Source organism: Zonotrichia albicollis, chromosome 9 (assembly GCF_047830755.1).
Source record: "Zonotrichia albicollis isolate bZonAlb1 chromosome 9, bZonAlb1.hap1, whole genome shotgun sequence".
NCBI classification, from domain to species: Eukaryota; Metazoa; Chordata; class Aves; order Passeriformes; family Passerellidae; genus Zonotrichia; species Zonotrichia albicollis.
This window is the reverse complement of record NC_133827.1, coordinates 33366061-33391865: the sequence shown is the minus strand read 5'-3', so window position 1 is coordinate 33391865 and position 25805 is coordinate 33366061. Positions and strand designations below refer to the sequence as shown.

The window sequence follows — 25805 nt, the reverse complement described above, 5'->3', positions numbered from 1 at the left end:
TTACTGCTCCAGGCCAGTCTTTGCTGTTGAGAAGAGGAATGAAGGGAAAAGGATGAGGCAAAGTGGTGTTACCTGTGGTGTTACGATACTGAAGATCATGTTGAGACAAAATTTCCTCTTCCACAGAGTTCTGCTGGTTTTGGGAGTGTGTTGCAAGTGTCAGTAATCCCCAGATCCACCATGCACTGCAAAACAACCAAGTGGATAGATTAAAGTCTTAATCCATTTAACTGCATAAATGAGCAGCTGCACAGACCTGCAGCCAGGTGACATTGTCTGTACTCTTTGGTATGGTAGGGTATCAACATACTGGTTTTGGTTTTTGGTTTTGTTTTGGTTTTGGTTTACAGTGTAGTAGTACATTAATATTATTACTGACAATCCTTAATATGGTCTACACACTGCATCTGCCAAGATGAGCCAGGAAGGATTCCTGCTCAGGATTCAGGCTATGCCCCCATCTCTGTCTGTCCTGAGAAATATACCAGTATTGATTAAGAAGCCTAAGCCTACGACATGTATGAGACAAAATGCATTATTAAGGCTGCCTGTTTTCCTGTGTGTATAAAAGAAAAAACAGGCTCTGCTGTTTCTTTGGTTACTGACTGGAATCCAGTTCAGGGATGCAGGCACTTGTTTCTTCTTCCCTTTTGGGCTATTAAAGACTGGACTCCAATTGCTGTGAAAACCATCAAATTACTGTCCCTTATGGAAAACAGCCATTGTTCCTAGCAAGTGAACATCAACCAGGTGTTCATTCATATTTGCATGCATTTTCAGTATGGTCAGCATATTCCAGAATCCCTGGCTACATCTTTGTTTCCAAAAATTGCAGAGGAAGAGGCCTGCATATGCATCTAGAGAGATGCAGTTCTGTTTTTAGATGTTCTGAGTTGAGCAACATATTACCAGTGGATTCTTAAGAGCAAGCTGGAGAACTCAACATGTGTTGAAACTGTGCTCAAACTCTTAACAGCTTAACAAATGCCATGTTTTCACCAGTTCCCTGAATATCCCTGGAGCAAAGAGGTGCCTTTTCATCTTTGAAGTGTCCAGCATATATTATCCAAGTGCTGCAACTACTCAGAAAAAGGTCATGTTTTATATATATAGTGACATAAATATGTATATAGTTGCATATGGTGCAGGGACAATCTTTATTCATTCCTCTGTTTTATACTTTAAAATTCCTAAAACATATGTTCAGAAATCCTTACCTCCTATCCCATACAGTCACAGGCTAGCAGATGTTGTTCCTATCTGAAATCACAAATCTTTGTGCAAGATAACGCTATCTCGTCTTCCCTCCCTCTGTGCAATTAAGTCTTTCTCAACTACCCAGGTCAAGGAGTTTAAAATTGGTCTCTAATTTATACGTTCCAGAGATTTGATTTGCAGAACTACTGAAAACCAAGTGGCAATCAGAAGGATCTGTAAGAGTTAAATACTTCTCAGGCTGTTCAGGGTACTCAACACATCTCCAAAGAGAAACTCCAGATCAATGACTGATTGAAAAGTTTACCCCACCGGCTTCAGCAGATCCTCCAGCACAGCAGTGAGTGAACATTACCATCTAATGGCTGCGCTTGCTAATTACAGCTATAATTCCTACTTTAATGGTGGAGGCTGGTCCTTGTGTAAGTACTGATGCCCTGAAAAGGCTGTAGGATTGGAAAACAAATAAACACGGAAAGATAATAAAAGCAGAATTTATGATTTTGCAGTATCCATCAATCACCTCCGGTGGGCAAGGTGAATGGAGGAATCCTGCTAAAATGCTTCTGGCTAACGTGTCACAGTTGCTGCACTGATGGCCACACGTGCTGCAGACACATGAAAAATGACCACCATAAATAATAATCCAATGCATTAGTAACTGTGAAAGCCTTTTAAGATTCTAATAGTGAAACATGATTCTGGCCTCTTTTTTTCCCTGACAGCAGGATGAAATTTCTCCCACCCTTCCCTGGCCAATGCCAAGGGTTGCACCAGTCCCAGATTTCTCCCCAGTCCTTCTCCATTTTGTTGCAGGTGTCATCTGTGCCAGTGGGCACATCTAGAAGCAGCAGAGATAATTCAGGACGATGACTGAGAAAGTTAGGACTAGGGACAAAAATCCTGGAAGCCTGGGTCCAGGATGAAGCTTGCTGCCTCACTGAGCTCTTTATCAGAGGAAGAGGGGAAATGCAGATCTGTATGTGCTCATGACATAGACTCATTCTCCTTTTTTCCAGCCCTGCTTTTTCTGTTGGAAGTTGCAATTTCCACAGTAGGTTCAATGAGAGGTTTACACAGCTGACACTCTCACACTGGAGCCTAAAACATCACACCTGATTCATTGTTTCCCTGTTAACCCTTTATGGGAGAAAGTGACAGATGAGAGGTTACCAAATTGTGCTGATTCTGCATTTTTCTGTAGGATGAAGTCTTGCCCCCACTCATTCTAAAGGTGCTGGAAGAACAATCCCCCAGTTTGTTTCTTGATTCCTGCAGTCTCAGCTATTTGTGTAACCCCATGCAAATCGAGAGCTCAGTGTAACAAAGGGTCAGAGCCTACGAAAGAAGTAAATTATGCAGCTTGCTTTGTTTGTAGGCATGGATCTCTCTGTTCCCCTCCCTTCTGCCATCAAATGGATGTGCTGTTTGGATATTGCTTCACTACAGAGGCTGTCGTGTGCCAGAGCCTGCTCAGAGGATCCCAAACCATGGCAGAATTCCATGGCATCTCCTGGCCTCAGGTGAGCAAGGGCTTCCCTGTGATTGCATCAACAACTGGCAGGATTCCTCAGTGAGCTGTGGCATGGAGGGATTGTTCTTTGGCAAGGCACAGAGAGGAAGAAGAGCTCTAAAATGAACACTGAGCTCTGCCACAGCCAGCACTCACTGCTGTGCCCTTCTTTCTCAATAATGATCCCTGTGCAACCATTTCTATGAAGGCTTACCATGCCTACAGACCCTTGAATCCCCTGTAACAGCTCTCTTCAGAGAGACTTAACCTGACTTTACATATATAATATGCAGCATCAAATTTGCCATGGGGCCACAATCAGGTTTTTCCTCTTAGCTTGTGCCTTGGAGGGTTTCGTAACAACCCTGATTTCCTGTGTTAGACTGGGCTGCAAGAGCCATCCAGAATAAACAGGACAAGCTGACATGAATGTGGCTTTGAGAACTACAGACAAGTGTTGACTTAAAATTTAGAAAGGAACAGGTTATTTGGGAAAGACTTCACTTAGAAACTTAAGAAAAATTGTATTTATGGGAATTTAAATCTGCCAGATCTGAAAGCTACCAGTGGAAAGCAGGCAATCCAAAAATGTATGGTAATGGTCATCTTTAACACAGTTCCCTACAAGATAATTTTTAAAATAATTAAGTGGTCATGCATTTCCTATAGTCAGACAAGTAACAGTTGTGCATCTTTGCAATGATTGGGCACAGTTCAGCTGTGAACATTCAGCCTGTAAGTACTCTGTGAAGCTAAGATGTTCATGGCATTCCTCTGCTTGTACTTCCAGGTGCAGCTCCAGGACACTTTCCCACCATTGCTGAGACCCTCAGGCCCTTTGTTGATGAGAAGGCTGCTGGCAGAGACACACCTGCAGGATCTATGAACTCTTACTGAGGCAGAGATCAGGCACCACCAGAAGAGCTGGGTGCCTGCACAGCCACAGGAGTTCATCGCTGCATGTCTGAATGAGATGTTAAAGGTAACTAGTAATTGTCTCTTAGGTAGCTGCTACATATTTCAAATGCTTCTAGTTAAAGTAATGCCAGCAGCACTCCTCCTTCCTCTCCTCCTTTTCTTCCTGGGAGACTGTTGAGCTATTTCTTTCTTTGAATTCAACCTAAAACATAAGGAGAGTGATGTTGTTCCATTCCAGACTGAAAGAAAACTTACTGTGTGCTGTCTCCGTGTTCTGCAAGATCATATTTTTTAACAGAACAACAAGGCTGCTGTCTTATCAGCTCCACCGACTCGGTATGGAGCCTGTGATGAAAAACAGATCTGTTGCTGGGAATTTGCTACACCATTAAAACAGTCTTAAATCTCACTGCCTGTGTCCTACCTGCAGGAAGAGGATGGCATGCCCTCTACATTCAGAGCGCAGTGATCACAGATCTCTTCAGAGAAGGATCACACACCTTCACTTTATGCTGAGCACTCCATGATGGTGTATCTGGAAGCACAAGGTGGGAAATGTGTGTAGCTGCACTTAGATATGTTGTGTCCTTGCTCATGGCCCATGTCGATTCAGCTGCCCTGATCCTCCACTGTAAGGTGGCTTGGGGATTTCGAGTTTCTGCACAGAGTATGCACTTTAACAATTCTTGAATGCTCGTTATTAGTCCTTTTTTAAAATTCAGAATGACTCCAAGAGGTGTCACATGCTGTCATTTGTCCATCCTGTGGAACTGAATACAAGGACTGAACAATCCTGCCTCATGCAAGAGCCTTTTTACTAGAGATGGTGTGTTACAGCAGTACGAGTGAGCCCAGGGTTTGTGGGAACCCAGGACACCACACTGCAAGGCTTCCCTGTCACTGAGGTCTCTTAATGCCACTAAGCTTTGGGTACAACCCTTAGAAAAGCAAAGTCAGGCATCACATCTTGTGTTTACATTTTGTCCCATGCTGCAGAATTACCCAAAGGTGAGTTTGAACAGCTCATGAGGAGCTCTTCACTGGGAATAGGATGCCAGATATTATCTACATGCTATAATATGAACAAATTTGTTCTCAGTTTCCCTGTCTCATTGTAGAGATGTTACTCGTACCATTTTTCCATATAGGATTTCAAGAGTTAGGTCAGTGTATAAAGGTACCAGTATAACAACAACCTTTGGCTTCTTTTAAACTGGTAGAAGCTAAGTATAAAACCCACAGAAATTTCAGAAAGACACTGCCTGTATATGCAATTTATTGCATTAGCAGAATACTTTAAATCTGTGTCCAACCTGATGTAAGTGGTGTTCCTGATAGATAAGACCTATGTGACTTTGGGGGAAGAGGTCTTTGAGAAGATCAAGGTCCAAGTTCAGGGGTTTTGATCAGTGTGAAGCCTTCACTTCAGTGGGGTTTAGTGGCGTTCTTTTTTAAGTTTGATAACTGCAATTACTGCATTCTCTGGTGCTCTAAAATCAATCTTTAGGAGTGCCTAATAATTTCTAAATAAGCTATTAAGTAGGAGATAACAGAGTGTGACCCTGTTTCTCACCTCATAATAATTACTTGGCACTTGCATTGGGCAATTTCAAGAGAGTGATTGATATCTGGGCAATTTAAGCCATTAGTTTTTGACTCTATGTAAAGGATCTTTGTATGAGTAGGTCTCCATAATGATTTGTGTAACACATTCTTTCTTAAATATTGTGGTAAACTGCTGGTCTTCAGAGCACACAGATCCCATTTAGGGATCCCTCTTGTTACCAACCAGGAAATCCTTTATGAGTTTTTGAACGATTTCTGCTACTATTTATTTCTAAATAATCTTCCATGTCTTCTAAGGTTTTGAACACAGGTTTGAGCCCATAAGACAACAGGATGGGAGGGCCAGTGGAAAGGATATTTAGCCTAGGACTTGGAGGGCAGGCCCTTTCCCTGTTCTGCCATTCTCCTGGGATATTGCTGAGACACCCATTGCAGCATGACATTACTGTGCTTTACAAGGATGAATACACCCACACACTATAGGACAGGGGATATGTAGTGCCTTATATATGCTGAATACCATTTTTTCATGTTCCTGATCGACAGACTGATGAGAGATATTAGTTGTTTAGCATAAGTAAGTTTTAAGTAGACTGAGTTACACCAAGTTATAATATTGTGTGATTTAATATGGGGTTTTTGCTTTGCTTGCTTAGCACGAGTACCTGGATTACATAGGCAATGATTTTTTTTTCACTCTTTCCACATCACAAATCGATAGTGAAATAGAAACTGTAGCACTCAGAATTCTATTTACTAGCTCTGCCAGAAAGCAGAAATTACTGGTCAGAGATTTGCAAAGTACTGTGAAAAGACTCCGTGCTCATGGAGTAATGTGGGAACAGATTCATTAAATGCAAGGAGATGCTGAAGGAAGGACTATGCCCTTATCCTCTATGAAGTGTCCGTTATCACTTCAGGAGCTTGCAGGCTCTTTACTGGGACATTTTTCTCATTTTCTGTACAGGAAGAAATGAGCTATGGGGAGGGCGTCGAGCTGGGGTTCCCTGTCGCCACAGGAAGCAAGGTGGGAAGACCCTTTGAAGAGTAACTGAGTTCTCAAACTGTATTTACGAGAGTAAAATTAATTTTGTGAATAATTTGTAACTCTCCGGCTCGCTCCCGGCGCCAGCCACGCCCCGCCCAAGATGGCGGCACGGCCCTGAGGGTTCTCCCGGCAGCGCGTTCCCTTCCCCGCCCGCCGTGCGCTCTGTTACGGCTCCGGGGAGAAACGCGGGAGGGTATGGCGGAGCCGCCGGAAGCGGCGGAAGAGTTCCGCGGGCGGACTCAGCAGGGCGGAAGTCGCTGAGGCGAACGGGGGTGGCGGCGGCAGCGAGCGACGATGAACAACAAATTCGACGCGTGAGTGTCACCCCCGAGCCCCCCGGCCGGGCCCCGCTGCGGGGCCTGCACGGCCCCGAGCCTCGCCGGCGCCTCCCGCCGTTGCCCCGGCGCCGGGCGGGCCAGACGCGATGAGTCACGGGCTACGCACAGCCCCGTCCCTGCCGCCGGGGCCCGGCCCGGCCCCGAGGGGACGCGGCACCGGGAGGTGCGGGCGGTGGGTCGGTGGCAGGCCCGCACCGGGGAGTCGCGGGCCGCCCCGTAGCCACGCTTGTCTCTCGCCTTTTCCGGCCCTCGGCAGGGAATGGGGCGGGCGGAGAGACCTGTGGGGTGCTGGCTGCTGGCGCGGTGTCTGCTCGCCCCAGGCGCTGCCTCTGCAGTGCTGGGGGGCGTGGGGAGCGGGGCGGGCAAGAGTCAGCAGAGGTGCGGTGTCAGGGCTTCGTGTGGGCCCCCTGAATAGCAGGGAACACTAACAGGTAACTGGGGTTTCCTGTGGCAGATCAGTATCCAGCACAGACTACTTGAGTTTGTTCCAAAAAGCTGTTTCGTTGTTCACTTCGGCTTAAAAGTGCTTGCCCAAGATGCCTGTGATGGGCATGAAAGCAGAAGTAGTTTTTACTCTCTGGGTTGTCAAGTGTAGATGTCCAGACTGTGGTGGCCCTTGTACCATGGAAGAGCTTTGGAGCAGAGAACTACCTGGGCTTAGTATGAACCTTCTCAGCTGTGTGATGGCTCTCTTTGTTATTTTTCTTTACCAGATTGAAAGATGATGATAGTGGAGACCATGACCAGAATGAGGAAAATAACACACAGAAAGACAGTGAGAAGGAAAAGAATGATCGTGAGAAACCACAGAGTACTACCAAGAGGAAGGTATGGTGCTGCCATCTCACTCCTCTGCCAGGGCATGGTGTGGCAGGGCTGGGAGTCAATCCTCAGTTCAGGGATAAGGAAAATAGATCTTGGAGGGCTGTGATCTCAGTGCATTGTTACTACTGCAGTGAAGACAGAGGGACTGTGTTTGATTTCAGTAATTTGATGGCACTTTTGGAGGTCTCTCATCTGAGGGGTGAATGCTTCCTTCACTAACGTAGCTGGTGCTGCCCTGCCAGGCTTTGGAGTGGAAATGAGAAATGAGGCTTTATTTTCATCCAAAAACAAATTTGGAGGAGCACATGGGGAAAGGACTCCTGTCTGACAGGACAGCAGTGGCTTGAAGATGGTTTGGCAGGCAGTGTTTGTGACACTGTTGAAATAACCTTTAAGATGTGTCCCTGTGTGTAATGCAGCCTGGTGGAGAAGGCATAAGACATAAATCTCCCCTGGTTTGGTTTTTTTTTCATCTTGTTGAGGAAGCAATCCTTGTTTAGGATGCCTTTCAGAAGTTCCATTACTTCTGTCTCAAGTAATGGAACCCTTGTAAACTTGCCATAGTCAAGAGGAAAACAGAGATTTAAGCCCTGGTAACTCCTGTAAAAATATCAAATAGTACAAGATAAGGGCTTTGATTGGGGTTTTCTCTGTAAGTTTTGACTGCTGGTTAATGAGCTCTCATTACCCTCTTTTGTGCTCATTAGGAGTATTTTCAAACAGAAATCAGTGTTTTGGAAATTGCAAAGTGATCACTGCCCACTGCTGGTGATGGGCTCTGCCAAAGCTGACATAACAAGTTCTTAGATTAATCTTCCCAGAGCACTGGGATGTTGGTTGCTTAAGGCAGTTGGTGTCACCAAAGAGTTTTAATTGCATTTGAATCATGATTCATTATAAGTGTGGTTTGTCCTTCCCAGAGGAAGAAAGTGTCTTTTTATTTTTTTCCTTAATTTAAAAAAGCTAAAGATCTCACATTTCCCTTTTTAGTTTGTCTTTTTTTTTTTTTTCCTTTGAGACCGGCACAGGACTAAAATAACTCAGTCACAATAACTTGAATGGTTGCTTTTCTATGCTGTAAATGCAATTTTGCCCTTTTGGAGGAGCATGCTGGGGTAACCAGGGCTCTGTGTTTGCAGGCTGTGGTGCCGGGGCCAGCCGAGCACCCCTTGCAGTACAATTACACCTTCTGGTACTCGCGGCGCACGCCCGGGCGGCCCACCAGCTCGCAGAGCTACGAGCAGAACATCAAACAGATCGGCACCTTCGCCTCCGTGAGTACCTGCTGGCCCCTGCTCTGGGAAAACAGGCCAAAATCTGGGAAAATTCGGGGAGCTGGAAAGAAAGTTAGGCTTAGTAGGCCCTGGGAAAATGTGAAAGGTAGGCCCGAGGAAATGTTAGGCCTTGTGTTTGCTAGATCATGTGAAAGTGCACCTGTGTAGTCAGGATATGATAAATGATATAATTGTTAGATGTGATTAGATATAATTATCATGAGAGGCTATGTTAGGGGTTTGAGGGGGATCATGAGAAATCCATGCTTGGATGAAATCAATGTATACAATAGAACAATGTAGGTTTAATAATTAATATGTAAGTTATATAATGATAGAATATAAAACATGTTCAGCTCGAAACCATGTCGGGGTCAGATTTGGGTCTGTGTACCCCTGACACCCAGAGCTCTTCAATAAAAGCATCTGCATATAATCATTCTGTAATTATGTGCTCCTGAGCACTAACACTGTCCCTCACACAACCTGCTCCTCCTGGCCTGCTCGCTGTGTGCTGCCTCTGTCCTGGTGGCAGTGAGTGATTTGCAAGGCAAATGAGCTCTTGAATTTCAGCAAGAGATATGTCTTCAGCACTTTTCCTCTGCCCTGTGCTAGACCTATGTGCATGGTACTAGTTGGTATAGTAATAGAAAAAAAAAGAGCAGCCACGTAGTTAATTTATGGCTGGAGCAAGAGAAGGAACAGCTTTTCTGTTCCATTTCTGTGTTGTCCCTCACACACTTCTCTCCACCCATATTCCCAGCACAAAGACTGTATTTGGAATAAGCATCTGGTATGCTGTGTTTGCCAACAGCTGGTGGCCTGTTGTCTGTCTCTAAGTGATGGACAAGGTGCAGTTTGATGTTGCAGTCAAGTTCATTGGAAGGCAAATTGCTCTTCCTTTTTTCTTCCACTCTGTGGTTGCTTGTTCTGGAATAAACTTGAGCGTGTCCTGAACAGGCTGTGTTGGGTTTTGCATGGTGCTGGCAGAGTAAACCTGCCCTCGAGAGCCCAAGGTGTGTAAGCAAAATGAGTCCCCATTACTGTTTTACAGGCTAGGAAGTCTGTTAGCTGTTTTCTTCCTTTTTCTTCTAAGTCTGGTGTTTGCCCAGTTTTTTCAGGGTCTCTTATAAATATTAATTTTGCCCACCAGTACGTATACTCTGTAATATGATGATTTATAAAAACAGCCCTTTATTCCTTCTAGAGGCTATATAAAAATATGGGTGTCTGAGAGCTGGGTTGTGTTACTGTATGCACACAGGATAAGGGTGGGAAGAAGAGCCTGTTGTTGTGGGTAGTTACTGCTCCTATTAGCCTCTGTGAGCAAGTACTTTCAGGTCAGGGGATGAAAAATGTGGCTGCCCCTTGATGTTGTGGCAATAACTTTTCACTCTGATAAATCAGTGTAGACTTAGCATTGATTTTTAGCTCCTTAGAGGAAGAACATTTTGTTGAGAATTCTGTTGTCTGCTCTTTGCTACAGAGAATTTGTTGTCGTGGTTGGCTACAGTTCTGTTAGGATGGAGAGAGATTGGCCAGTGTATCTGATAATGTGTTTGAGACCAAATTCTGTTTAAGGAGATGGAAGAGCAAACTTCAGAAAGAATTGTCTAGCTGAGTCTGTGTTCAGATTTATTCCTGGCTTTTCAGTGGCAAACTCTAAAAGCTGTGAAATGTGCACCACTAGAGGGCACATTCCTTCACTGTGGGAGTGTGATTTCCCCATGGATGTTTGGACGTGTCTGACAAAAATAGATTGCTTCTGACCCCTCCTCAGGCTTGGTTCATAATTTTATTGGCTATAAAAGCAAATTCCAGCTTGGATGGCAGAGGTCACAGATTGGAGTGGAATTCCAAGTGCTGACCAAGTCATTAAGGTCTCTGATAAAATGCTTGGGGTGATGTCTGCCCCCTCCAGCTGCACTGCTGGTCTGCTTAATAGCTATTGTCTTACTGAGTCGAGTCTCCTTAAAATATGGAAATTCCACTTCCACTGCCCTGTTTGGTTTTGAAGATCCATCCTCTCTCAAATCTTTTCTTACCCAGAGATTCTCAAAAGATAAATATAATACTTTTAAGAACTATAAAAAATAAATCCCTTGCCTTACAGTCAGATTGTCTCAAGCAGACACAGGGTGCCAGAATGGAACTGGTCGAAGTGAAATGGTCCAAGTGTACCATGGCAGACTGTAAAAGGAAGTAAGAGATATTTAAATTAAAACTCTGAATAGTGCCTTCTGATCTTAAACTAACACCAGAATGTATATTTTTGTCTTAAAATCTGCATACAGTAAAATTAAATTTAAAATAAAAGTCTTATTTGAAGGCTTCTGCAGTTTCCATGGTCACAGAGAGCAGTGGTTATGCTGGATAAAGAGGCTTGGCTGTAGCTGATGCCTTTGACACATACCCAGTGATTGAAAGTTTGGGCAGTAGGAGTTAAAAGAGATGTTTGGAACTGTTGTCCAGAGCTGCTGTTACCTTAGCACAGATTTCTTCAGACAAACTTTGAGTGACTTTAGAGGCACCCATTGAATGTTTCAGGTGGTCATCTGGTAATGGAGCCAGTCAGAAACAGGCACCAGGCTCTGACACTTCTGTTGCCTTTTGTATTGCCTAATCAACACCCTGGTGACAGGGAGTAGAGCAGAAGAGGGGAAGGTAGCTCTGGAGATCTGGTGTAAAAATGGCAGCCTGTTTCTACAGAAATCCTGACTGTGACCAGTTTGAGCAGCCTCACTGTGTGGTTGGTGTTGTTGCAGGTGGAACAGTTCTGGCGGTTTTACAGTCACATGGTACGTCCTGGGGACCTGACAGGCCACAGTGACTTCCATCTTTTCAAAGAGGGCATCAAACCCATGTGGGAGGTGAGTTGGAGCTCTCATTTCTGCCTTGATATTTTCCTGCAATATTTTGGAAGGAACCTTCTACAGTAGAGGAACTCTTGTCATTAAGTGGCACTCTGTTAGATTTTCTTGGGTGAAATCCTTTTGTCTGGGTTTCCTGTGAGCTTGTCCTCAGAACTCTGTCCAGGTAACCTGGCAGTCCTGCTGCCAGAGAGGGAAGATGGGGAAGTTGCTGCTGCACCCCCACAGAGGTTGCTGAACTGCCATTGCCAATGGAGGGGTACCCCATAGCTGCCTCCAGTGACAGCAGTGCGGGGCTTTCCTCTGGAAGGACTGGACCTCTCCAACAAAGCTTATAAAAACCAACCCTCCTTTTTCAGTCAAGGGGGTGCATATGGTTTAAAGCCTGCACACAAAGCTGGAGATGGAGAAACAACTTTGCCTTTTATTTACTATTAGCTTTTTTTGTTTGTTTTGTTTTGGTTCTGTTGTTTTGGTTTGGTTTTGTTCCAGGGCACTTTAGTTTGCTTCTATTTCTATCCAAATCTGTTAAAAGAAATTTTAAAAGAATCTTTGCCCAGCAAATAATTCTCCCAGTTCCTGGCCTGCTTCCAGCAATGACCAATAGCATTCACAATATGGGTATTTTATGTGTTTCTCTGAAGTACCTAATTATACTGCTTGGTCTTGAGAAATTTATATGACCCTCATTAGCAATTATTTTAAGCAAGGTATTTTATAGCCAGTTACTGCAAACACTATTTATATGAAATGTTTAACCCTCTTTGCACTTCTGGTGAGCGAGTTCCTCAGACAATGTGTCAACCAGAGACTCCCCAAGTTAATGGTACCAGAATTTCTATAAAGCATTTCCCAGTAGATGTTTTAAGATGGAGATGGAGAGATTCTTTAGTATTTTTACTTCTGGCCCTACTTCCTTCTTATATTTCTAGAAGAGGACCTGAGAGCTCCCTTCCATTGCTGCCTGCTTTGTAGGGCTTTTTTTATGCTTCTTTCTCTTCCAAACCAGTCCTTCATTACTGTCATTCTTATAGGTACATATGTGCCTGTGTGTAGCTCTGATCTTTTTCTGCATGCATCTGTGCCTTTTCTGGCAAAGTCAGAAGCACTAAGCATAATAATCCCCGGTGATTTACTGGGCTGCAGATCATTATTATTCTGGTGAAGGAAAATCAAATGCTTGACTGAACCGAAGCTTGTTTAACCTGAAAGAAAACTAACAACAATCATAAAGCACATGATACAGCATCTGCCTCCCAATCACTGCTCTCTCTCTAGCTTTGAACCTGCTTAAGCCACCTTTGAGATATTTTTAGCAATATCACTCTCTTCTGATGCCCATTAGTCATTGTGGAAACTTTGAAGAGTTAAACCCAGCTCCCAGGCTGTGATGTTCACAACTTGGAAAACAAGGGTAGTTAAGAGAAAGCAGTTTGTTTCTCACAGGATTCTGCCACATTCCTAGAACTTAGTTGATTTGGATGGCTCCTGTCATGCTTTGAGGTTTGTCTGGAGCTGACACCTTCCCTTTTCAGTCCAGCACATACCTGAAAAGTAAGAGTCGGGTGAATGCTGCTGTTATGCTGACACTTCCACGTTTCCTCAGGATTGCTTTGTTAGCACTTGCTGTCTCTGAGAGAGCAGACAAATGTTTAGTTTCATCTGAGCCCTAGAGAAGCTTTAAGGCTAAAATGAAATTAACTTTATTTCATTAAGATGGGTTGGGCTCCCTTGCCTGGCATCTTCAAGGTGTGTCCCAGCTTGGCAGAGGGGATTGCTGGGGATTTGGAGAGGGATGTCCTGTTTTGTGCAGTTCCCTCTGAGTCATTCTTTGTTCTCTTTTTCTGTCCTAGACCTGTCTTCCCTTACCCTTCCTAACTGCCACCTCTTTGACTTGTTCCTACCTCTCTGTCTTCAGCTTTGGATGGAATTTGTTCCCCTCTCACCTTGTAAGATTTCCCAGCTACAGTGTTGTACCAGAAAATGCCACAGTGTTCTGCACAGAGGAGGAGCTGCTCTTTGACATAGCTGTGCGTTCTGGGGAGCAGGGGAGGCTGGAGCAGTTTCCAGCTCTTTGTCAGCTTCAAGATACAGAATCACAATATTGAGGTGACAGACTGGGTGCTTAGCATTAATTTTTTCTTTTACTTTCTCCCCTCATTTTGGTTATTTCCCTGAGTCACTACAGGCTGGAGCAAACATTCAGCTGTATGATGTGTGATAATGTCAGAGAACAGGGTGATCCTTTCTGTGTTAGCACAACTTGTGAGCCCATTCTTGGAAATGTGGAAGGAAAATGTCTATCAAATTTTTGCTTGCTTTTAAAGTACTCTTTTGCAAACTCTTTACTGGCCTTCCATGCTCTATGATGTGGGGGTTCTCCTGTTTTACAGGGATCTTGTTTTACAGCAGAACTACAGAGACAGGGGATTAGACATATGGTGACTCTGTCTCAAGTTTAGGAGTAGTTTTAAAGTCCTTACCTCTGGATCTGTTTGTGCAAATTGGTAGGCTGGTTTTAGTCTTTGCTAGTGGGACCAAAACACCAGAACTCAAGTCATCAGGGCATAGAACTTGGTCTGGAAGGCTGAGGGCCATTGTTTCAAGTACTTAGTATTCAAAGTAAGTGGTTTTCCTCTGTCTCTGCTTATATGGGGGAGAAGCAAAATAAAATGCTTTTGCTTGAAAACACCTTCCTTGCCCCACCTAATCAATATCTGCTCCTGTTTGTGGCTCTGCTGTCTTTTAGGTAGCAGAAAAATAGCTAGGAGAAAACAAATCAATTTATTTCCCCTCTTCCTAGGATGATGCCAACAAAAATGGTGGTAAATGGATTATCCGTCTGCGGAAGGGCTTAGCATCGCGGTGCTGGGAGAATCTTATTCTGGCCATGTTGGGAGAGCAGTTCATGGTGGGGGAAGAAATCTGTGGGGCTGTTGTCTCTGTCCGATTCCAGGTGAGTGCTTTTGAGAGCTGTGCTTCCATGGGGCAGGGCTGCAGAAAGTGCCCTGTGCTCACCCCTCCCTCCCATGCTGTTCCACAGGAGGACATCATCTCCATATGGAACAAGACAGCCAGCGACCAGGCCACGACAGCCCGGATACGCGACACGTTACGAAGGGTGCTCAACCTACCTCCCAACACCATCATGGAATACAAAACCCACACCGACAGCATCAAGTACGTGTGCTGGCCAGGGGGGTGCTGCAGGGTGCATGTGTGCTCCAGCAGCTCGGAGCACGGCACGGGCCTCGGCAGAAGCGCTCGTCTGCGTTAGGGCTGCTCCTGCAAACTGAAGTGCAAACAGCAGCGCTTGTTGCCAGCGCGCTTTGAAAGCCAGATTTCTGTGTGGTTGTCGTGGGTGTTTGGTTCCATGAGCAAAACCTTTTTCTTTTTTTAAATGTGTGATCCAGGGTTGTTTTAACAATCCACCCAGCCTGTCACTCGGGTGATGGGCAGCCCAGGGTGGGACTGTGGCTCGATGTATTCAAAGACAAGATTGCAGTGGGGGCAGTCGAGTAATTTGAATAAATAGAGATTCTGGGGAATAAAGTGCGGAAGCTAACAGGGATTTATAGTGCCATTAGACTTATAAATGGTCTTGGGAAAGTGCTGTGTGAATTTACAGTGCTGTACAAATGATTTCTAATCATAATAAACGTCATATATTAAGTCTTCCAGGCCCTGGTGACAGAGGCTCTTTAACAAGACTAGAAGATCATGGTACACAGAGAGCACAGCTGTATTTTTAAATAAATGTATTATAGCTTACCATATCAGGCCATTCAGGGTGACTTTTATTTCCCACAAAGTGAGGAAAAATTGCATATATAGATATTATTTAGAGGTGAGTAATATGTTTTTCTTTTTTTCTTGAGTGTACTGTAAACTAATAGGTCATAACTGATTAAACTATAAACTGATTAGGTGATATTGGTTAAATTAATACTTGAAAACATGCACACAGAAAAAAAAGTGAAATGAGTAAGACACTGATGGGGCAGAGAGCTTTCTAATCTTGCTTGTAATGAAGGTGCAAGTATCTTTCATGACTTTCTTTTATCATGCTGGCTTGTTCCACATAATCATGCTGTCATCAGTCTGCTGTCAGACAGTTTGATGGGATCCATCCTGGTTCTGGCAGACAGCTGGCTTCCAATTTTGAGTGTGGGTCACTAGTAATTATACAGAAATCTCATTGAAACTGCCTGTAAGCATTTAGTGTTCCACGTGGCCCTCCCTCCTGTGTGCTTGGGGAAGAGAAGAGAAAGAGATTATTTTTTCTGTGATTTTGCCACGAATGTTTCTCATGCTCCTTTTGCCAGGAGAGGGCACTATGGACTCTCCCGTCCATGCAGGGAAATAGCAATATGCTCATGTGGACACACAGCCGAGTATTTTACTCCTGTTCAGCAGCAGCAGCAGACTGCAGGCTGTGGTGATGCGGCTTTGTGGTGAGAGCAGGGAGGCGTTTGACTTTTCTCAGTCTCTGTAGTAAAAGCTGTGTGTGGAGCCAGCAGTCCTAAGCTGTGGTGGTGGTTCATGTAGCAAGTGTAAAATGGGAGTGGCATGGCTGTTCCCTTGTGAGCTATCACCACCAGCACTTCCTAGCACAGAGAATGCCTCTATAGCAGTGTTTGTTTTTGCTCTGGCAGGTGTAAGGCCTTGAGTGATGGTGCAGCCAGTGGTACACCAGTGTAACATGCTGTGCTTCCTGCCCTCTCTTCCTGCATAGCATCCGAGTTTCATTTTGTGCTGCTGACGTGTGGTGCAAAATGAGCTTGTCTGAGAATAACAGGTGTTGGAGGTATCAAGTTTAGTAGCTCAGATTACAGCTGGAGCAATTCTTAAGTAGAGGCCAACTGGCTTGTCTCCCACTCATTCTTCTGTGGGTAGGAGGGTTAGTAGGAATTGCTTTGATGATGTCCCAGTCAGGTAGGTCTAAGCAATTAACCTTCTGCCATGTAGGGCATCATGAAAGTCCCTTTTTTCCCATTGCCTAGCTAAGGCTGCAGCAGTCTGATTGCAATGCTCTCCAGCGTCTCCTTCCAAAGGCACTGGTGTAAATTCAGAGCAGAAGTGCTGTCAGTGGAGTTTCTGTGTGGTGAAGCACAGACCAGCTTCTTGTGCCTCTCTTGCCTGGTACCAGCAGGCAGCAAGGGGCAGCAGCTGCAGAGAGGTGATGGTGACTGCTTTGTGACAGAGAAGAGCAGGACAGCCCCAGCTTTCAGTCTGACTCTGCTTGGATAAGCTTCATATCATTAAGGTTCTCTCACTAATAAAGGATCTCTTGTGTAACTAGTTCTATCCTCCATGAAGTCTGGCTCCTTTTCCTCACCCATCTATCAAGTCCTGTTGAAATACTGTCCGTCATGAATAAACTCCACTTATGCTGCACATGTACCTTGTGATTTATGACTGGGGAGGGCTTTCTAGCCAGTACTCTATATTCACACTCTGGCTGTGTTTCACGAAAAGCTCTAATGGAAGAGCTGTGCTCTAGGCTTTGTCAGGGCTGCCTTTTGAGGGGGGCTTGTGGCATTTTTCATTTGTATGGGCTGCATCTCTCCACTAGAGCTCTGCTCATGTGCAGGGTTTGATTGGCATTGATTGTGCTTCAGGGAAGGGAGCATGCTTAGCAAGAAAAGAACAGGCATTTCTTAAAACCTTGCCTTTTAGGTAGTGAATTGACCTGGATTAGCTTTTGACACACTGTAAATGAATGCTTCTGTAGAAATTGCTAGCATGCCTCTCACTGTGGAACCTGAGCCCTGTGTTTCAGGTTTTGTATATTCCTTTTGTGATGATGCATTTCATATTAAATCATTTCTAGACACCATTTTTCATGAGTTGTCAGCGAGGCTGCAGCCCCCTTTGTTTTAGAAAGTGGTGGTGCTGCCAAGCTGCATCTGAAAAGTACCTGTTGCGTCACAGCTATGCCAGGGAGCTGTTTTGCATTCTGTCCTTCCTGCTCTCTGTGGTGGGGCTTGTGCATTTAGCTAGATAAGCAGATCTTTCATTGCAATTTTCCTGTGTTTGTCCTTTCTCTAGCTCGTGATATTGACAAGCTGCCTAAATCCCAGCGAGTAGAAGGGTCAGCCTAGTCTGTATGAATTTCCAATCTTGCTAGGAAAGCTAGAACGATCTCTGCTAAATTCCAGGGGATTTATAGTACCTTAGGCACTACAGTGCTGAGCACCTGAAGAGAACATATGTGACGTTTTGTGGGCTACCTTGTTTCGGTAGCTGGAGAGAAATTGCTTCTCTTTGTTCCCTCAGAGGTGCACTGAGAGAGGAGTGCTCAGGTGCAGTGAACCACTTAATAGGTTCAGTTCATCAGTGTTGTTAACCTTGGAGGTGACAAGGTCCAGAAGTGACAGTGACTTATGGACAGTGGTACTTCCTGTGGCTTGGAATTAAGGGCAAAATACCCAACCTCTTTTGCTGCCGTAGCAAATGCACTTTTTTTGAAAGCAGAATGTTGCCAACCACAGCCTGGCCATGTCTCTGCTAAGCCACTGAAAATATTCAGGTATCTGCAGTTGGGAGAGGGATGGAGGGGAAGTGATCACTTCACATTTGACTTTGAGCATTGCAGCATGAAGTTCATGGCTGCCTTGCCCTGTCTGAGCTTATCAGCCTTTCTTTTCTGCACTGGTAACTGTGTGGTCAGTGACCATCTCCTTTCGTGAGAGCTCTCACCCACAACACTGTCCAGGAATCCCAGGCAAATTCAGCAACACTGCTTCCAGTGCCAGGAGGGGCCAGAGCAGTGACCATCAGCAGGTTACCACTGAGCAGGCTGGTGTGGAAATGTTTTTGTTGCTGTGTGACGTTACAGATTGTCCTGTCAGCTCTAAAGCAAGGCTGCTTTTTCTGGAAACAAAGCTTTGCTTATTCCTAAGTGCCTGCTGCAGTGAGAGCTGAGCAGGGTATAAAACTATCCTTTCCTTTCAAAGTCACCAGTGATAACTAATGGGATGGCTCGAGTAAATGAGAAGAATAGTTGATCTTAATAGAGCTGGCACTGGGTTCATTTCACTGCAGGCAGCTGGAGGAAATGGCCTCAGACTATATTGTAGGTAGGAAGCAAGAGGATATCCTATGGAGGGAATAATGCACTATAAGAAGACTGCAGGGGTGAGGTTCTCAGGACAAAAAGAGAGGAATGGCAAAAAAATGAGTAATTAAGATGAGAAATCACTGTGGAAGTGACAGGCGTTGCACAAGAAGATCAGTGTTTACGAGACAAGTAAGCTGCTGGTAGGGTGCTTGTGAGGTCTCCCTTGTCACAGCAGAGTTCAGCTAATCCTGTAACTGTTGTGGTTTTAAAACACTGGTTTCCCTTCCCTGGTAGCCCTTTGCTTGCTAATTTCCAAAACCTTAGGAGAACTCTTCAGTGCTGCTGTTCTGCTTGTGTCACCTGTGTCTTTGACTGTGTCCTAAATGGACTGGGCAGGGTTAACCTTGCCTAAAGAGAAATGGTGTGCAAAGGGGACCCTCACACATTGTCTGATGCCTGTCAGGGGAAGGCAGAGTGCCTTGGGGTCTTGCCAGCTCTAGAGCTGCATTGTTTCACCCTCATCCATTCAGGTCTGAGAGCAAGAATAAAATCTAGAGGAGAGCAGTGAGGTTCCAGATCTGATAGCTGTCCTCTTCTCCTGAGTCTCTGCAATACTGGCTTCATTCATTTAGTGCTCCATTCTTCAGTCCCAGAAATGTTTCCAGGTGCTGAAAGTCTAAAAGCACTTTTATAGACCTGGTCTTTGAATTGGTGGATTCAGTGATTCTTTCTCCATCAACATAATATGTTTTACTCAGAAGTGTCCGTGACTTCGTGAAAGGCTTCCTTATTTTGGTGGCCTGTCTCTTACCAAAAAAGTGCCTGTAACCTGTTTATTTCATGGTTGGTTTTTTTTTCAAGGAGGTCAGTTCGGTTGTGTTTATTTAATTGTGTTATATTGCCTTTGCTCCAGGTACTGCCAGACAGGTGACAGAATTATTTCAGGCTAGAAGACTACTCTAGATGTTTTTTTCAAGCTGTTAGTCACAAAGTTCTTGTCTGGCTGTGAACAAATCCCAGGGGAATCACCGAGGAAGAGGCTGTGCTGCTCTGGACACCTGCGGAGTGTAGTGAGTGGTCAGCATGCTGGGAGGTTCCACTGGGCTGGCAAAAGAGACAGACCTTGGTGTCCTTTGTAAGGTACCCTAAGTGCACTCTGAGCTCTCTGGATCCTTTTTAGCTGGGGAAGGAGAAGGTAAGGAGCAGGGTTGCACAGAGAAATCCTGGAGGCAAACTACTGGGACTTAACTGAGGGTGTTCACAGAAAACAGCTAGTGCTGCTTGCACAACAGTGATTTGGAAAGCCCCTTGAAGCAACTAATACTGCCCTTCCTCTTTTTAATGGAGTCTTCCTCTTTTTTTTCTTTTTTTCTTTTTTTTTTTCTTTTTGGGGAGACAGTGGCTTCTTTTCTATTTTTTTCCCTTCCAATTTACTTGCCGGGGCCAAAGGGAGCTCTGTCTGGGTCCTGACCCTGGGCAGTGGGGAAGAAGGTGGGAAGTTTCAACAGTTGTGGGTCAGGAATGAGTGTGGAAGAACAGCACTGGCTGGCTTTGTTTAGCCTGCCAACGTTTCCATTTCCCATCTGTTCAATGGGAATAATCTAAGTGTTGGAGATCAATTCTCTGAGTATCTGATCGCTGTGCAGACAGTATGGCAATAAGGTACTAAAAATGTCTATACATAAAAATAACCTCTTAGACTCTCTGGCACTGTGCCTTTGGCATGTCACAGGTCATAAAGATTCTGCCAGATGAAATTAACTGGCAGCCTTGTTCAGTATGGAATGAGAGCAGTTTGCTCTCCTAGTGTAGTTTAGGTACATTAGGGCAGACACATCCTAGTGGATTTTTTCAGTCAAGTCAGCAGATAGTTGGAGTCATTAGTACTATAATACATATGAGGGTCTTGAATTAAAAATTCTTGGCTGGAAGAGCTTTTTCTCTCTGGGAGGACAGAGATGAAGGACTGTGCATGATGTTATTGGGATGTTGGAACAAGGAACTCCTTAGTGTGAAAGGGGTAATAAATTATCGATCATGTTGACAAGTAATCTGTCCTTGTGTTTCTTCTGCTGAGAAGTTACAAGTTTGGGAGAACCATGAGAGAGGAAAGAGAGATGTGATTCAGGGTGATGGGAATGTGGTAGGGATACAAGGAAGGTTGGAGGGAAGACATGAAGGTGGAGACTCTTTGACAAGTCTGGAAATGTGCAAAGATTACCAGCAACTAAGAGGGCTTCAGATTCAGAGTTTCTAACTTTCTTCTGGAGGGAGGCTGTTGAACCCCTAGGTCTTTGTGTTTGTTTGGGCTATGACTTGCTAGGAAAGAGCACGTGACACCTGGGCTGCTTTTGCAAATTCCGTGTGGGAGCTTGACTCTGAGGCTCAGATAAGAGCCACATTGGTGGTCCAGTTCTGGCACAGGTGTTGACTAATACAGGGTTTCCATTTCTGGACTCTGCTATTGTGTTGCAGTGGCCTGATGAGGCAATGCACAAAGCAAAATGTGAAGTAGCTGAGAAGTACCAGAAGAAAAATCGAGCGGGTGGTCTGAGTTTATGATTGACCTGGGTTCTCTTTAAGGTCCCTCCAGCTCCATGGGACTCTGTGGCTTCAGAAAATGGCTTGGCATGTGCTGTAGGCACCAGTGCTGTTTTGCTGGGCACAGAGAACTATGAGGTTCTTTGATGTCTCTGATCCTAGAAGATAATAACCATGCTCACATTAACCTCAGCATGTTTTCCCTGAGAGGGTTTTCAGCATGCTGCCTTCATAAAACCGACAGCAATTTTTCAGTCTGCTGCCTTCATCCATCAGGAACGTTCTCCACCAGGGAATGCAGTGTTGGACCTGTCCCTCTAACTTATCTAAAAACATTTTCATTTCAGAAAGTTGTGATGTTTTTACTGGGTCGTCATTAATAACGCAGGTTTAGAATGGGAAATGAGACTTCCTAATAACAATTGGATTCTGCTGCCTTATTAAAGAATTTCGTAAGAACTAAGCTGTCTGGCATTGAAAGAAGCCCCTTTTGGGGGGATTACCTGCATATGCAGTATGTGGCAAAGCATGAGGCCAATGACTGGCTGAGTTTAACCAGCCAAGGAATGTGATAATCCTCCAGAAAGACGTAACATGGGCTATTTTATGAGCAATAGGAAATGGATATTCCATTTGTGCCTAGGAAGGTCATACCTGTCTCTGGGTATTAATGTGGCTTTATCACCAGCAGCCAGTGGGAACGCTTCATGTCTGTGCAGAACGCTAAAGCTGCCTTGTGCTGTCAGATGTTTGGCTGGATTTTAAGGATGCTTCTATCCACTCGGGCTATCAGAGAATATTGCCTTGCTCTCTGAAGACAAGTGCCTTTTAAACGTTATTGAATGTTTCTGCTCTCGTTAAAAGTTAAGAAGCCTTTGATCTGAAGTGCTATTTTTTGGTTTTATTTCATTTTTTTTTTCCCTCTGGCTTGCCAGGGCCTGGGAGGAGTTTCATGGCCTGGTGAACAGCAGTGGCCGCTGATCGAACGCTCCCCCTCCCTCTGTCACACCCAGGGTAGGGCCTCATCTTTCTTCCTATGTGACTCCATGGCATACCTCTCAGCTTCCAACCTTCTTCCCATGGGCTGGCATGTTCTCTTGTCTTATGGGCGTGATGATGGGCCCATTCTGCTATTTGTTCTTTTCTAAAGGTCAAAATTACTTTTTTTTTTTTTTGACCAGACACCAGCATTTCTGTTGAAGTGCTGTGTGCTATTTTGCTAATGTGTCCTTCCTGTGTATGAGGCACTTGTATCCCAGACCTGGTCCCAGGAGGCTGAGAGGTATGTCTTCAGCTTGGGTGTGTTGCCTAGGGTTGACTGTAAGCAGGTATGGAGTGGTTAATGAATCCTAAGCATATCCAGAGGGTGGACACTGCTAGAGGCACCTGGGGCCTGACACACAGCTCTTTAACAGTGGGCTGGAACAGAATAAATTAATTGGTCAATAAAAGCTTGTTCAGGAAGGACACCCAGTAGCTACTGTAGGTAGAAATAATAATGTTGTGAGTAATGAGACAACCACTCTCTACTGCTGGTAGTCAGCCAAGATGTGCAGAGAAGATAGCCAAGGTGAGCCCAGGGCTGCTGGGAGCCTCACACCCTGACAGCAGGCCCTTAAGAAAGGCCAGCAAGAGACCTGGCCATGAGAGTTGGGTTGATTGCAGCCAAGTGGGATCACTGGATTGTTGAGTGCCAGAGCAGAGGAATCTGCTGGGAGGAAGCAGCAGCATTGCTCAGTTCCCATAACTGGGCAGTGGAATGTAGCTGCTCCAAAACAGCTGAGCTCTGAGGGGCTGCTGGGGATCCCAAAACCTCCCTCAACAGCACTGGGCAAGCAGTGTTATCATACCTTCCTCTGAAGTCATGGGTGAAAATAATAACCTCTCTCTCCTCACAGGTTTGTTTTTTTGTGAGGATCAGTGTTTACAAAATACAACGCAGGCACTTGGTAGTGTTGTTATTGTTAGATGACATTCAGTGTCCTTCTGGAAGAGGAAACCAGCTCACTTAATGATATACCAGGTTCTGAAGGGTACAGGGAAACAGTGGCAGAGTTCATTTAACTCTCAGCTGTATTGGGTGGCCTGTGCTGAGCACAGATCAGCAGAGGGCCTGGGGCACCCCAGCAGAGGCAGAAGGAGGGAAAAAATAGGGAAAAATCTGTCCACTAAAGAGCTACCTAAAGAGCGCTGTCCTCCTGAGGTAGGTGGCACAGGTGAAAGTCCAGTATGGGATAGAAAGCCACACCACTGTTGCAAATTAACCAGAATCCAGTTAATGAATCCTGAATCACATTCCCAAATGCAGCCTAGCCTGCTTTTCTGGCAAGTGCAAAGGTGAGCCCCAGTCTTCTGCAGCATGGTTTTTGCTGTCAGGTCATAGCAGAGTAACTTTTTAAACTCTGAAAAGTGGTTTTTACTTCCTTCTGTTCTTCCAGTTCTCCAGCCCACCTCCTGGAGGTGTTCCAGCCTGTGCTGGTACTGCTGCCTTGCAGCTGCTGGCAGCACACAATGATAGCTCACGGGTTTGAGTAGAATTTCACAGTCCTGCACAGCACCTTGCTGCTGAAGTTGCTGCCTTTGCTCTTCAGCTATTTGATGTGGTATGTCCTGGGGCATCCCTAAATGTTTTGGCTTGGGCAACTTACAGCCCTGTCCTTGTTTATGGGAAGAGCTGCCAAACTTATCCTCTCAAAATAATTGTAATCCCCTGTTTTCAACACACTGCCTATTAATGTGGGAGTATGCTTTTCCTGTTGCTGCTGCTCACAGGCTGGCAGTAAGCAATAACAGATTTCTGTAACCTGCCCCATCTTCAGTTGCTGCAGTGCCATGAGACTGCGCTGAGGGAGGTTGTAAACCAGCACTCCTTCCTTGGTCAATAAGCCCCCGTGGCTGCACTCTGAGTGAGCAGAAGCTGCTGAAGAAACTCGTCTATTTAAACTTTAAAACACCCTTTTCAGATTAGATACTTTTAAGGTAGGAGAGATCAGAGAGCTAAACTTGTTGACAGTATGACTAAATAGGAGGGACAGAGGCAGGGGGAGGTTGGTCTGATAGTGTATTTGTGTTCCAAGAAGAATCCCCGAGATAAATGTTTGCTAAGGAAGAGACCTTGCAAGTTGTTTAAACAGCAGAATCCATCAGGGAAGTTTCCACATTCTATCATGTGCTTTGCTCACAGGAGATGACAATTTTTTCTTCTCATTGAATGGGGATGAACCAGGATCTCCCTCTGTTCCAAGGGTTCTGGAGTGACAGCTGACTTTTGTGAGAAGTCTGTAGTTAGGAAGATCTGCATGGGAGATTTAACAAGTGTTGATTTTGAGTGATGTACTGGGATGGCAACACTGGTGGCTGTAGTGGGGAGAATGAGGAGGTGCTGTGATCTGAAGGAATGCACATCTTTAACCACTTTTTTCCTTCCCTCTGTTTTCCAGGGATAATTCAAGCTTTCGAAACACAAAAATCACATTGTGAGAACAAGAGTTGGCACTAAGCTCCTCTCTCCGTGTTGAAAGCACTGAGAGTGGCCTCCGACCTCTGAAGGGACTCATGAGCCACTCTCGCACTCCTCCCTGGGGGAAGGATCCACCTGAAGCCCTCCAGCAGCAGCGGTGACAATAGAGGCCGGTTTTGTCTTACACAAACTTTTTTTTAGCAGCGGGGCGGGAGGCAGCCTTTCAATTAGCGGCGGGCCCTCGGGGCCGCATCTTGCAGCACTTTCCTGTCTTTCTCTACATGGCACGCAGGATCTCTGGGATTCTGCCCCAACATCAGAGCCTTCTGCTGAGGGATACCAGTATTATAAATCTCTCTGCAGCTGGGAGGAGCATCCCAGTTGAGAGTCAGCCCTGTGGTTTTCAAATGCCCCTTTTCAGTTCTGCCAATAAATTATTGGGTCTCTTTGTTTCTTTCAGTCTCTCATTTTTTGGCTTTGTCTGAAATTCAGTGTGGTGGTATTTCTCTAGGCTGCTTGCTTTATCTTTATCTCTTCTTTATGCTCCCAGGTTAGCAGTGCCTTGTACCCACCCCTTTTTGCTATGGAGAGGGATTTGAGCTTCCCTTAAACCAGGACGAAGACTTGTTTGGTGTTAGTTGCCTTCATTCTGTCTGTCTCAATAGAGAATTCAGGGCCAAGCCTGCTTCTTGTGTGCATTGGGGTTTTTAAGTCCCTGGCCACCTGGGAAACTGGGCCCCCAGTGGGTTTAGCAGAAGAGGGCGATGGCCCAGCCTGCTGCTCAGAGCTGCGTGACAGCTGTGACCAGAAGAGGGGCTGGGAGTGACCCCCTGTCCTCCGGGGTGAGCCTCAAATGATGGGCTGCTGCCTGGAAAGCCAGCATGGCTGCAATTTGGATGCCACGGAAACAATAGGAGCTAATTATTTCCTCTGATTCTGCTTGACTACAACACTAATTGTACTCATTAACAGCTCCAGCCTTTTCTCTTTTTCCTTGGGGAATCTCACAATTGCCTTTCATTTTTAATGGAGCCTTTGCCTTGGGCCCAGGAGGGGAGGCTGTGGCCAGTGATGGGGCACATCTCCTGCCCCGTGTGCTCTGTGCAGTCCCTCAGGAGAAGGGGCTGCTTGGGCCAATCTGCTCGTGACTGCAGAACCAGCAGCCCATGTCTGG

General features: G+C 45.3%; 1 protein-coding gene and 1 long non-coding RNA gene across 3 annotated transcripts; both read left to right on the top strand.

Moving 5' to 3' along the window:
• The first annotated feature begins 2391 nt into the window (after positions 1 to 2391).
• LOC141730157 (uncharacterized) lies at positions 2392 to 4571 on the top strand. Its single transcript, XR_012581659.1, has 3 exons — positions 2392 to 2738; positions 3519 to 3710; positions 4077 to 4571. It is a non-coding gene; the product is annotated as an uncharacterized LOC141730157 (long non-coding RNA).
• Positions 4572 to 6414: 1843 nt separating this feature from the next.
• On the top strand, positions 6415 to 25084 carry EIF4E2 (eukaryotic translation initiation factor 4E family member 2). Of its 2 annotated transcripts, XM_005484881.3 has the most exons (8): positions 6415 to 6574; positions 7312 to 7426; positions 8563 to 8697; positions 11463 to 11567; positions 14371 to 14523; positions 14611 to 14747; positions 22107 to 22185; positions 24612 to 25084. In XM_005484881.3, exons 1-7 carry the CDS (start codon positions 6555 to 6557, stop codon positions 22150 to 22152), a joined length of 711 nt encoding a protein of 236 aa, XP_005484938.1. In that variant the 5' UTR covers positions 6415 to 6554; the 3' UTR covers positions 22153 to 22185; positions 24612 to 25084. The 2 variants fall into 2 exon arrangements, with proteins under 2 accessions (XP_005484938.1, XP_005484939.1); XM_005484882.3 differs by lacking the exon at positions 22107 to 22185.
• Positions 25085 to 25805: the final 721 nt, after the last annotated feature.

Coding starts and splice junctions, on each gene's coding strand:
- EIF4E2 (XM_005484881.3), top strand. CDS start 6,555: ATGAACAACAAATTCGACGC. Junction 7,427..8,562: donor AGAGTACTACCAAGAGGAAG/GTATGGTGCTGC, acceptor CTGTGTTTGCAG/GCTGTGGTGCCGGGGCCAGC. Junction 11,568..14,370: donor GCATCAAACCCATGTGGGAG/GTGAGTTGGAGC, acceptor CCCTCTTCCTAG/GATGATGCCAACAAAAATGG.